Source organism: Seriola dumerili, unplaced genomic scaffold, assembly GCF_002260705.1.
Source record: "Seriola dumerili isolate Sdu_G_001 unplaced genomic scaffold, Sdu_1.0 BDQW01000104.1, whole genome shotgun sequence".
NCBI classification, from domain to species: Eukaryota; Metazoa; Chordata; class Actinopteri; order Carangiformes; family Carangidae; genus Seriola; species Seriola dumerili.
In genome coordinates, this window is record NW_019174359.1 from 858057 (window position 1) to 872152 (window position 14096).

The 14096-nt window shown below is 37.7% G+C and overlaps 1 protein-coding gene across 1 annotated transcript in view; it reads left to right on the forward strand.

Moving 5' to 3' along the window:
* The window catches only part of ntrk1 (neurotrophic receptor tyrosine kinase 1), a 47131-nt gene that overhangs the window by 11720 nt on the left and 21315 nt on the right, over positions 1-14096 (forward strand). Inside the window, exons 5-13 of the mRNA XM_022746383.1 lie at positions 533-687; positions 1961-2106; positions 3757-3895; positions 6654-6986; positions 8314-8328; positions 8441-8499; positions 8599-8701; positions 10894-11049; positions 11366-11496. Of these exons, the coding sequence (XP_022602104.1) occupies positions 533-687; positions 1961-2106; positions 3757-3895; positions 6654-6986; positions 8314-8328; positions 8441-8499; positions 8599-8701; positions 10894-11049; positions 11366-11496 (1237 nt within the window). The remainder of the gene's footprint in view (positions 1-532; positions 688-1960; positions 2107-3756; positions 3896-6653; positions 6987-8313; positions 8329-8440; positions 8500-8598; positions 8702-10893; positions 11050-11365; positions 11497-14096) is intronic.

Sequence of the window (14096 nt, forward strand, 5' to 3'; positions counted from 1 at the left end):
AAAGATGGCAGGTAAAAACACAAAGTTTTTGAAGGTAAATCTCTAAATTAGGAACCCTCTCAGTGGCCTTTCTTACTTTATTGTGTTTTCAACACACTGTAACCTCAGTTTGATTGACAGCACTCTTTTCAGCGCTCTTTATTATAGGTTATGGCTCATAAGCTTTTTGAAAGCTAATAGAAAATAGAATCATTATCGAAGATAAGAAGGTATGAAAGGTTATTTTCTATCCAATGGTTAAATTCTTCAAGTATTTATATTATATATAAAATGAACATATTTCTAATCAAGTAGTGGCTTAAAAAGGAAATAGTTTGAGAGTATATTCCATCCTAACTATATGTTCTTACTTTACGGTGAGCCAATACTGTTTAAACTCTTACATAAAAAGAGCATGTTTTGTGACAAATAAAATCATGCATTTGTTTCTCTGTGGAAATTTCATTTATAATGTTTGATGGTTGAAGCTCTTGTCTTTGTTGTTGAGAAACGGATACAAAAGAATTTTTTTTCCCTCCTTTTTTCCCCTCAGGGTTTTGAGGGACAACCCTCTCGTTTGTTCGTGTGATCTCTACTGGTTGCAGCAGTGGCAGCGAAATGACCGTGGCGACCTGGACAACCAAATGTTGTCTTGTTTCACTGACAACGAAGAAAAACCTCTCAGCACTTTGGTGATTGACAACTGCAGTGAGTTTGGGTTTCATTTTGATATCTGTAATGAATGTTTACAGTAAGATTTGCAAAACATTTAAAGGATGATCAAATCTCATGAAAATAGATATTTTTAGTAATGTGTTTAAAGCTCATTCTACTCCACAATGTGCTATGTTTACTGTTACTTCATGTGGATGTTTGAGCTTCATTGTGCAGAATGATCTACAGCATTGTGCAAAGGTTTTAGGCATGTGCTGGCAAGAGGGTATGGTTTCAAAAATCATACCATGAATGTTTTTTCAGTAAATATTTGCTGTGAAGAAAATTTGCCTTTTAAAACAACACAAATTCTCCAGGTATACCTGCACAGAGGTAGGTTGTTTTAAGTATTGTGGAGAACTTGCCTCAGCTCTTCTGTCTCAGTGTCCTCTGTCTCTTCATGTAATACCATGATGTTGAGATCAGGGCTGTGTGGGGGTCAGACCATCTGTTGCACCTTGTTCCTCTTTTCTCTGAACATAGTTCTCTGTGACTCAGGCTGTGTGTTTGGACTTGTTTTCAGGCTGCAGAATGAATTTGGGACCGATCAGATGACGAGTCTCTAAACACCTAAAGTGCCTTAAACTTTTGCACAGTACTGTATGTGCAGAGTTTTAGACTAAAATGTTATTTTCCCTTTTATCTGCTAAAGTGAGGAAGGTGTTCTCACCTCAAACCTCAACATGCATCAGTACAAGCATGATTTTATGACTTCATATCTAGTTTTTTAAATCAAGTGTGGTCCAATATACACATTACACACATGTGCTGTGTAAATGCATAGTCTCCAGTGCACTTACATTGAGAATGAAGAATATGAACACAATATTTGCATATTGACAGATTCTGGATTTTTCAGTGAGAGAGAAAGAGAAGGTGTGGAATTTTTTTATCTTAGAATTTGTATCAAACAAAAAATAATAATTGAAAGCAGAGTGATTGTCTATATTTTAAAACATGTAGAAAATTTAAATGATGCAGCTTCATCCAGTTGGCTTGAAAAGAAAAAATAGAAATAATTTGTTGTTTCTATTATGTGTATTAATTTGTTCCACAAGCAGGTGCAGTGAAATGCAGGGAAGAGATTGGCTCAGCATTGTTACCTTAATCACATACAGTAGGAACATCCTGTTGCCAGGAAACATTAGAGAGTTTTTGGCCCTGTGCTTTTTCTCTGAATTTCTAAAAAGGCTCGGCTCAGTTGTACCATCTCATCTGCGACCTGTGCTCATCGCTTTATGCTCATGTTGTCTTCTGTTGCTCTCAGGTCTGCCTGAGGTGAGAATCAACTTCTCCAAATACAAGATTCAAGAAGGAGGCAACCTGACATTCGAGTGTCAGGTGACAGGAAGTCCCACTCCCAATGTGAGATGGCGAACTGATAAGCTCAGCTCTCCCTCCTTTACCCAGGTAGTGAAAATATTTAGTATGTGATGCAGATGTTAACAAAATGACAAATGATCAAGTTTGTGAAAACTATTTCCAACCATGACATACAGGGAAGCAAACATAATGTAAAGTGTTATCAAGTCACTGTAGTAACAGATCAGGCTTCATCACATCGCCTAGTTGGTATTCTAAAATATATTAAGATAATGTCACCACTTAAATGCTCTGCAGTCTTTGCCCTGCTTAGTGAGATTAATTCAGTTATTTTATTCAGTCCGCAGCACTTAACCTTGTTATTTTGTCAGACCACAAGCATAAAAATCTCAGTCATATACTGTATGATTCAGACAAACAAACAGCAGGCCACATGGTATTTTAGTTATTTTTGTCTATTCTATACACATCACATTTATTGTGTCCGTCTGTCTTGTCAAGACGGAGGCATCCGCTGTTGCTCTTCCTTTTCTTTCCCCTTGCAGGTGTTTTTGTGACATTTTTTATTACACATGGTACATGCAGGTCTTAAAAAGCAGTAAATTCAGTTTCCTCAAAAAAGGCCTTTAAAGGTATTAGAATGTCTTACATTCAATTTACAGAATCTTAAATATTTTTTCTTGCCTTGTGTATGCAGTAGTTATACAATGTTTTTGTATCAGATTGCAAACTGAGACATTGCACACATTACATAATGTGCTATGATAAATAATTCTAAGACATATTTCCCATACTGGTTTTCCATTATCCTTTCATATTTTTTTCATATTAAGAAGTTTTACGTTTAACCCTGTACAAATTCCTCAAGTTAATGGTGTAAGTATAGTGTACATGTTTCTCTGACCTGGAAATATCATCATATTTTTCTTAGTGTCTACAAATTCCATGAAAAGACCAAAAACCACCAATAAATTGATTCTACCAACAGTTATTGTCTGTGTAGTCCAAACCATGATTTCATTCCTCTGTGCCACAGAGCTCCATTTTTGTTCAAATACGATTAAAGACACATCTGTGAGCCACACTGTTGCACTGGGTGACATGTTCCTTCATTATCATGAACATGGGCTGAGAGGCACACACAGACTTTGCAAGTGTCATCCTTTAATCTTTAACCTTTCTCCAACTGCTACTGTTCCTCCTTTCACTCCCTGTTAGTCACAGTCTATAAGCACTAAGTGGTCCCCAGACCACGTTGTCAGAGACCTAAAATTCTCTGACCAGAGGCTCCTGTCAGTCCCCAGATTCAGGACTCAGTGTGGCCATCCCAAAACCTTTTCCATTTGATCTCACTTTTTCTACTTTGAAGATTTAGTTTAAAAATATGTTTTCTAGCCATTTTCTCTGGCTGTTTTTGCTTGTTGCTGTTTTTCCTTGTGGCTGTATTTGTCTTTACATTTTCTTGAACTTGTGATTTTTATTTTATTCTCACATTTTCTCCTTCCTTTTCAGATTTTGTCACTCTTTTGTTAAGCTCTTTAGATCAACAGAACATTGTTTAAAGTGATATAAATAAGGTTCAGTTGGCTTCTGTAATCTATTGATCTACAGCAGAGTAAATTGGGTCCCACTTCATCCCTGTCACTTGTTTACCTCTAAGTGACCCAGTAGTGAATGTGTAGCTGTGACCCATCAGGATTAACCTCGTCTGCTCTTTGTGTGCGCTGTCACCTGCTGCAGGAGAGAATCTGGGGCTCCACATTAGAGCTGGTCCTTTACCTCACTAACGTTTCCTACAAAGACAACCTGCGCAATCTCACTTGCGAGGCAGAGAACCAAGCTGGGCCCAGGGAGGACATGGTGCAACTGGACATTGAGTGTAAGTGCCTGCAAAATAAAGCCGCACTCCTGAAAGCTCACAGCCTCAATACGAGTCGTCAGGCTTAATGGAGGTTAGGGCGAGAGCACACTGGGGCCATTTTTCTAGTGCAGGCGGGGTGGACAGCCAGAGAAAAGAAAATTGCACTGCACTGATTTCTTCTAAATGCCCCTTCTACAAATACGAGTATGTACCCACCATGCTTCTAATGGAGCTCTCTGTCATCTGCAACTCACTCTGGCAACTGGTGAAAAGTGTTAAAATAATATGAGTGAAGTGCTACAGGTATGGCTTGCCATTTAATGCAGGGATACAATGCGAGGACAAAGGAAAGTGAACTTACCTCTCCTTGCTCTTAAAGAACTCCTTCACCCCATATACACTGTACTGTACTAAATTACACTTGCAGCTTGACCCAGGAGGTTTACTGTTGTTTCCTCTTTTCAGATGCATTAGTGCATCTGGAAGTCGAGGAACACTGAGGAATGACAGCACCCAGTAGTCCCTCAGAAAAACACAGTGAGACGCATTAGTGATGCATTACTGAAAATACTGCCCAAACAATATCATATATCACCAACTCAGTGACACTCATTAGAAAATAAATCCAAAAGGAGCGAAGGCGCCAATCAGCTGAAGCCAAATGCACAAGCATCAAGGGACAGATAATGAACATCAGGAAAATGGGGCTGATAACCCGCGCGAATATCTGATTTGAGCCTGTGCTAATGGACTTTTCCCTCCTACTCCGGAAAACCGCTTCATCCGCAGTGATTGGCAGTCTCTAAATGCGTTAGTGCAGCTAATCTATCAACATCAGCCCCCCTGGTGGACGGACACTCGTTAACCGCTAGCCCTTTAATTACTCTTAATTACCTCTCAGAACAGTGGGTGTTTACTGCTGAGTGGCTCTCTGTGCCATTGATTCATGGTACTCGTGTAGCTTCCTCTTCATAGAGGAGCTTTTTCTAAATTCTGTATTTCGCAGTGTCGCAAGTTTAAAGGTGAATTCAGACCATAATTTTTATCATCGCAAATGTTCTGATTAACTACGAATCCGCCTGGAAGATGTCAGGAATCATTTTGTGTTTTTGCCACATTTATAAAAAAAAAAAAAAGTCATTGTCTAATTCTGCAGTGAAGTCTGAGAGGCAGGCTCATTAAACATAATTCTAGCCTTCCTTTTAACCCCTGCAGTGAAATCGCTTGTGTAAGATTAGTAGAGGTCGCTAATGGATGATTAGTTAAATGTGATAAATAGCACTAATTTTCACTCAGTGTAACAGACTTTAGCACTGAGTAAAGAGACATATGCCTCAGTATCCCCTTAGCACAGCACTTCCTGAGGCTGGGTCATGGGTTAAGAGCAGCAGAATGAGGGGTCTCTGCACTCCAGAGTCCTGTTCGATCTAAGCGAGGCCGTTTCCTGTAACTTCATGTCCAGCTGAGCTTCCAGGTAGCTTTTGTGGTCAGGGGCACGACGATGACCAGGATTCATTATTCATTTCAGGTCAGGATAGGTTTGCAGTGCAGATGGAGAACATTGATTCATGGAAACTCACAAGGAACCTACAGGGCACTTGACTCACCTTTATGTCATATACAGTATGATCAAGGTGCACATTCAGCATAAAATTGTGACATAAAGGCTTGTGCATTTGAGCTTCTCTGTAATTATTAATTGACGTATTGGTAATTATCAGTGGTGGAAAGTAACTAAGTGCATTTACCCCGGTAATGTACGACTGTGAGGGACTTGTAATGTAGTTAAGTATTTTCATTTTATGCTGCTTTATATTTCCACTTTACTTTACCACATTTATCTGACAGTTATAGTTAACAGGTCATTTTTGGATTCAAATTTCGCTCATGTTTTGGATGAATCTACCAAAAGCTAGTTAAAATAAGCTTCATCTCCAGCAGTTTAATTTACAACATTAACGTACCACATATTAATACATCAATCATATAATAACATAACACTGACATGGGCCATTCTGCATAATATTCACTTTTACTTTTGATACTTTGGTACAGTTTATTGCTAAAACTATATACTTTTACTTAAGTCAGTTTTTGGATGCAGTTACATAATGATATTCCACTCTCAAAGCAATAATTCAACATTTTTGGAAATACACTTTATTACTTTATTGGCGAGATTGTGACTGCAATTAAAAATGATCAGTTAATCTGAAATTTATATGGTCCATGCAGTCTCAAAAATCATGACAAAAATGCTCTTGATAGCCCAAAGTAACATCTTCGAACATCCTGTTTTTGTCCCTCCAACCCCAAAACAAAGATATGAAACAGACAAAAAAGCTAATTGTCATATTGATGAACCTGGAAACGGAGAATATTTGGAATTTTACTTAAAAAAAACACCTGAAACTAATAATCATTAAAATTGTTGCAGCTCCAGCTAAGAGTTAGATGAGAAGATACCTTAGTACAAAGACTTGAAACATGAGGAAAGCTTTAAAGCTTTATTGGACACAGGATGGTAGCTTCCCCCTGTTCTTCAGTGTTTCTGATAAACTAAGCTAACTGCTGTCTGTCGTCTTTTATTTAATGGATTGACATGAGTGGTATTAATCATCTCATTGAACTCTCGGCAAAAAGCGAATAAGCGTCATTTCCTTAGTTGACTCTTCAGTAACAGGATAGCAGCTCAGCTTGTGGATGAGTAATGAAAGTTACAGTTTACTTCTTCTCTAACCACCCCTGAATTCTCAAATCTGTCATCTCCCAACAGTTCCAGTCAAAATCGTCTTCCTGAGAGACGCTGTGCAGCAGCATTTCTGGTGTTTCCCCTTTGCCGTGGATGGCAACCCTGAACCAAGCTTCACCTGGCTGTACAATGGCAAATTACTGAATGAGACTGCCTACACGTACACCCAGTTTATCCCTGACTCATCTGACGGATCAGTGAAACACGGTTGTCTCTTCCTCAACAAGCCCACCCACATCAACAATGGCTACTACACTTTGATCGTGGAGAACAAACTGGGAAGGGATGAGGCCACTGCCACTGGGATGTTTATGGACAACCCCTTCGACCCGCTCGATCCTGAGGGGATCATTCCTGGTAAGTTCCTGAAATTGTTTTGTAACTGCAGGATGTTTTTTTCCGAGCAGCGCACCATAACAAACAGAGGAGGCCATTAGGGCAGCTACAGGAGAGATCATTCTGAATATTTCATCATTTTAACACTGTGTGGCCCAGTGATGAAACAATAAGCTGATTCATTGGTGACACTTCACAGTAAGGTCCTCAACATACAGTCACTACAAAGAAATGAGTAAGGAACGAATCAGAAATGACCTGATTATTGACGAATCCCTGATAACTAGTTCCTCTCCAATGAGGACTGCATATGAAACATTATGTAATGATTAGTTCTTATCAACATACTAACCACTTTCTTAATGAGTCATTCCTGATTACTATCTACTCACTGATTACTAATGACCTAAACATTAGCTTCTATTTTTTGCCCCCTCAATTAAAGTGGTGCATCATACTGAGAAGGTACACATGAATCTTTATTCACAAACCAACCAACCAACCAACAAGAAGAGTTTTTACTGGAGAATTCACAATTAGTGCCCAGATAAGAAACGAGAAGCAACAGGATCCTTCCTCATGATCTGTGCATATGCACACTAATATTCACATCCAAAAAATCAAAATCAGTGATGCTGACGCCTGAAAACTCAATTGAATAAACAGTATATGAACCAGTGTGTTTAATATATAAGTTTAATATGTTTATAGCTTTGGTTATGGAGCCATGTGGAGAGGCAGTAACTCCACACACAAGCACAAGTTTTTCCATTTACAAAACATTTTCAGTGTCTGTCAAAAACAAATCAACTCCTAGTTTTAGCTCCATATTTAATGTACAAACATGAGAACGGTTTAGATATTCTCGTCTAACTCTCTGCAAGAAAGCAAATAAGCATATCTCCCAAAATGTTGAACTATTCCTTTAATGTGTCACTTAATCTTTCATTAATTCTTAAAATGATTTATTTGCTTAAATAAAAATTAACCATAGGTTGTACAAGGTGTCATTGAATATTAAACTGAATTATATTATGCATTTATTATATAGTATGTACGCTGAGGAGGCGAAGCAGTTAAGAGGTAGAATACTAGATACCTGACACTGCGATAATAATTGGAGTGGTGCTTGGGAATAATTTACATTATGGATACACAGACGGTGTACCATAGCTCCAGTCTTTATCAGACCTTCACTGCTCAGGGTTTAATATTGAAAGAGGTTGTATGTGAATGCTTGACACGTCGCTAAATAGTCAGTGCAGCCTTGGATAGCACAGGCTGCATCATTGGATCTGTTCACTGTGTGCTCATAAAAGTGTTTGTGCTCTCACTTCCCACATGCCAGTCCTTGTGGATCCAAGTAAGTCTTTGATTGATTTTGATTCTCCTCAACATCTCCAGTGTGTCTTCTCAGAACTGCATGGATTTGATGTGAAGTTTTTTCTTTAACAAATCTCATTTCTACCCCTCAGTTCCTACAAACAAATCAGACATGGACGTCACAGAGAACCCAGAGAGCCGAGTGTTTGTGGTACGTACGCGATTCGTCATTGCTAATGCAAATGTAATGACTACTGTATCAACAATATAATGAGTATAACTACAAATCTGCACGTCTTTGTTTGGACAGGTGTCTGTGGCTGTGGGTCTTGCTGTGTTTGCCTGCACTTTTCTTCTCATCATGGTTTTGGTCATTAACAAGTGTGGCCAGCATTCCAAGTTTGGCATACACCGTAAGTTTGTATTCATCTCTGAAGCTCAATAATCAACATGTTACATCTTGTTTGTTAAATACAATCAAATTGTGAAAATGAGAAGTTGTTGTTTTAGGAAGTCACTGACCTGGCAGAGAACTAATTGCAACACATAACTTCCAGTGGTGTGTATTCCTCGACAAGAAAGCGAATAAGTGTTGAACTGCAAAGCAGCTAAAGGAACAGCTTTTACCCATTGGATCCTTATTTAGAGACCCCCTCTGATGGAAATCAAGTGTTTAAACTTGTTAACATCCATATCATGTTTTTTTGTATAATACAAACAAATCATGAGCGAAATAATCAGTCAACGCCATGACTGTTTGTTTCCACCTTGGAACTGCAGTGAACCAATGACTCCGTGTCTCATAAAAAGGGATTCAGACAGCCAGAGATTCATACATCTTATAACCTAAGCAACCAATCCGGTCAACTTGTGGGGACGAAGGAGGGCAAACTAAACCAAAAACCTTGTCAGTACAGAGAGAGAAAGTTTGCATTAGCACAACCACTAGCACGGTGTCAGTCACTGCCAGTTACAAGTTAACAAACGAATCAAAAATGCGAACTATGCTAACCGTTCAGATACATCTTCTAGTTGCTGATTTTGGTGCACAATAAACTCCTCACTCAACAACTTCTGAGTCTGGATGAGGCTCAAACAGTCTTAGTCTCTCCGATGTTTCCCCCACTAATCATATTGATACTCTGCTCTTTCACCTGTCAACCTAGTGCAAGCAGTGGTGGTGGGTGGGGGGCAAGGCCTGATTCAGGTTTCTCAATGAGGAAACGTAGATGTGTTTTCAGCCAGTTTTTGATTTTCTTCTCACTTTTTATGTGGGAAAACCATGTTAAACAAAATGTTAATCAAAACATGTCTGGAGAGGAACGTACATTACAGTTTGGTAGTTATTATGAAATACTCTTACAGCTCTCTGTCTGATGAATCATAAGTGAATCGACTCCCAGTTCTAGCTCCATAGTTAACACACAGACATGAGAGTGGTATCGATCATCTCATCTAACTCTCAGCAAGAAAGCAAATAAACATATTTCCCCAAATGTCAAACTATTCCTTAAACGTGTCACTCAATCTTGCATTGACTCTGATTACTTTGAGCCAACAGGTTTGGAGTTAAAGTAAGTTTTTGAGAAATCCATTATTGCAGACGACTGATGCAACGTGACTTTCAGCATCTTCACTTCTATAATTCAGTTTCCATATCTGTCTGTCGCTGTTGCTGTTGTTGAAGTTGTCTCAGCCCAGAGCCACATCTGAAAATGCAGATTTGAACAGGAGTGAGCCATAATAAAGCGTTCTCCTAAATTATTGTTTCAAGTCACAGATGGATTCTGTCAGGCTCTCTGAAGGTAAAGCATAGAAGAGACTGGCTAATATAGGATTTCCACTGAGCTGTAACTTTGCACACAGGCAGCCGCTGTGTCGGCCAGGCTAAAGTGCCTTAATTACTGCACGAGAACGGCGGCAGAAACCTCCCTTGGCCACCGCCACGTGGTGAGGGCTATTAAAGAAGATGGATGGATGGATGGTAGAACAGCTAGACGTGATATAGCTCTACTTGGACCCCACCCCCTAACACACACACACACACACACACACACACACACACACACACACACACACACACACACACACACACACACACACATCTACCCTTCTCACTCTCAAAGTGCCTAAGTGGGCCTGATTGCCTAAGTGGACCCTGCTCCCTGTTTCCTTCCCTCCATTGCCTCTGTGCTCTCTCTTTGTTGTTCCATTTTCTACCATGTTGGACTCTGGGGGTTCTGTGGTTTGCCTTGCTGAGTGGGGTTTTACAATTTGGGCCCCACTTGTTTGGCTTTTAATACGCACTGTAGTCAGGAGTTGCTAACCATTCAGGCTTGCTGTATGGTCATTTTTCCAGTTCAATGTGGCCTGATTGCTGCGTGGCTGATGATGGTGATTATTAGGGCTTGTCATCATCTGTCACCATGGTACCAGCAAATGTGCAACCAAGTTTGTGGCGGAAAGCGTCGATTCCTCAAAGGGGGAAAAATGGGTTCTGAATTACTCCTTTTGATGGGCCATTGTAATCACAAATGGTTAGAGACTGATTAGGTGTTACATATCTCTCAGTTTTACTTGTTTGCTTCCCTCCCCATTTCATTAGGTTCATCAGTTTTGGGTACAGAGGATGACCTGGCCGTGTCACTTCGTTTCATGAACTTTGGAACCAGCCCGCCTTCCTCAGATGAAGACTCTGGTTTATCCAGCTTTGTAGAGAATCCACAGTACTTCTGCGGCATCATAAAGGACAAAGACATGTGTGAGTCTTATTGCTTACCTTGTTTGCGCTCTGCTGATGTTTGGTAGTTTGTTAGTGAATCCACACAGAAAAAAATTTATGAAATTTCAATGTCTTGATTTTTGGTGTTTTTATTTTTTATGTGGGGTGTTTAGGTCATTCTTGTTGGTTATTTGTTCATTAATTTCTCTAATATTTCTATTTGCCTGACAATAAGTAAAAAAGAAAGGCAAAGTATTAAGAACTAAAGTGGTTAAATCTTGATCAAATATGCTTAACTTTTATTCCCAGATGTTTTCACCCAGATTTTCAGAACTTTTCTGTATCTAATAATCAGGTGTCCAGCATATTAAACGACAGGACATTGTGTTGAAGTGGGAGCTGGGTGAAGGAGCGTTTGGCAAAGTCTACCTGGCAGAGTGTGCCAACCTGAGCCCCGACAGCGACAAGATGCTGGTCGCCATCAAGGTGAGTAACTCTTACCAGTTCCCCTCCACTGTTTCAAAAGTAGTCTGGCTGTTAATGTATTTTTATTCCCTCTGAACAACAGTTTCTGTAGACTTTTGCTCAAAGTCTACATGTAAAAATAACAGTTTGAAATTATGCTGAGCTAAAAGCAACATTTTTTTATTACAACTACAGTGAGGAAAAGCACAGCACTTAAACTTGAATCTTCCATATACTGAAATAACATCCTGTGGTTTCTGAGTGAGTCATCTTTGTTAAAGGACAGTCAGGTGGTTTTAATACACGGCTCATGTTACAACAGGTTAATGCAAACCACAGTGAATAAAAACAAGACGATGAATCTTTATCATCCCATTAATCAGACATCTGCTTTTATTGCAACACGTCATCACCCTTGAGCAGTTGTGTAACAAGGAATTCTTGGTCACAGTAAAGAAAAACTCATTGGAAAAATAAAAACTACACAACCAACCTCACTGTTTGTTACTTTTATTGCTGTTAATTTAAAGATTTTTTGCTTCTCACTTTAAGCCCAAAAACCAATAAGAGCTGGTGACTTTCTCAAACTCTAAGGAGGCTTCTGTCCCCCTGTTCAGAAAAATTAACACTCTTTCAGTATATTACTGCAGCAGATAAGCTTATATATGGAAGTATTGTGCATTTAATGACTAAAACATGAAACTTTCTCCAGTGTTTCTATAAACCATGAAATTTATTTTCAGACCTGGAGTCATTTCAGATGTGACCTCCAGAGCCCCCTGTAGTAATGAGTGTGGTCCAGACCAGACTACCATGCTAGCCTCTGGTTAGAATGTTAGCTAATGTGCTAGTCATGTAATTCCACGGCCTTACTGTACTTACGATACTATGACGTTTTTTCTCATTTTTATTCCTTACTATACTATGACTTTTTCTGTCTTACTATACTATGACGTTTTTTCTCATTTTGATGCCTGACTATACTATGACGTTTTTTGACTTACTATACTATGAAATTTTTGGTATTTTAATTCCTGACTATACCATGATGTTTTTGACATATTTATGCCTTAATACTATGAAGTTTTTTGAAATAATTATGCCTAAATATACTATGAAGTTTTTTTTTACATTTTTATGACTCACTATTATATAATTTTTATATGACGTTTTTATGCCTTACTATACTATTACATTTTTTTTACTTTTTATGCCTTACTATAGTGTGACATTTTTATGCCTGACTATACTATGATGTTTTTTTGGCATTTTCATTACTTACTATTATATAATTTTTATATGACGTTTTTATACCTTGATATACTATGATGTTTTATGTCTTACTATACTATGACGTTTTTTCATATTTTTATGCCTTACTGTGACATTTTTATGCCTTTCTGTACTATGATGTTTTTTGACATTTTATGACTTATTATACTATGACTTTTTATGCCTTACTATACTATGATTTTTTATGCCTTAATATACTATGTCGTTTTAATGACTTTTTATGCCTTACTATAACATGACTTTTTATGCCTTACTATACTATGACTTTTTATNTTGATATACTATGATGTTTTATGTCTTACTATACTATGACGTTTTTTCATATTTTTATGCCTTACTGTGACATTTTTATGCCTTTCTGTACTATGATGTTTTTTGACATTTTATGACTTATTATACTATGACTTTTTATGCCTTACTATACTATGATTTTTTATGCCTTAATATACTATGTCGTTTTAATGACTTTTTATGCCTTACTATAACATGACTTTTTATGCCTTACTATACTATGACTTTTTATGCCTTACTATACAATAACGTGTTTATGACTTTTTATGCCTTACTATACTATGACTTTTTATGCCTTACTATACTATGTGACGTTTTTATGACTTTTTATGCCTTACTATACAATGACGTTTTTATGCCTTACTATACTATGACTTTTTATGCCTTACTATACTATGACGTTTTTATGACTTTTTATGCCTTACTATACTATGACTTTTTATGCCTTATTATAGTATGACGTTTTTGTGCCTTACTATACTATGAAGTTTTCATGCCTTACTATACTATGTCGTATTTATGACTTTTTATTCATTACTATACTGTGACGTTTTTGTGACTTTTTATGCCTTACTATACTATGACAATTTTATACCTTATTATACTATGGCGTTTTTATGACTTTTTGTGCCTTACTATACTATGACTTTTTGTGCCTTACTATACTATGATTTTTTATGCCTTACTATACTATGATGTTTTTGTGCCTTACTATACTATGAAGTTTTCATGCCGTACTATACTATGTCGTATTTATGACTTTTTATGCCTTACAATACTATGACGTTTTTATGATTTTTTATGCCTTACTATACTATGACTTTTTATGCCTTATTATACTATGAAGTTTTCATGCCTTACTATACTATGTCGTATTTATGACTTTTTATTCATTACTATACTGTGACGTTTTTGTGACTTTTTATGCCTTACTATACTATGACAATTTTATACCTTATTATACTATGGCGTTTTTATGACTTTTTGTGCCTTACTATACTATGACTTTTTGTGCCTTACTATACTATGATTTTTTA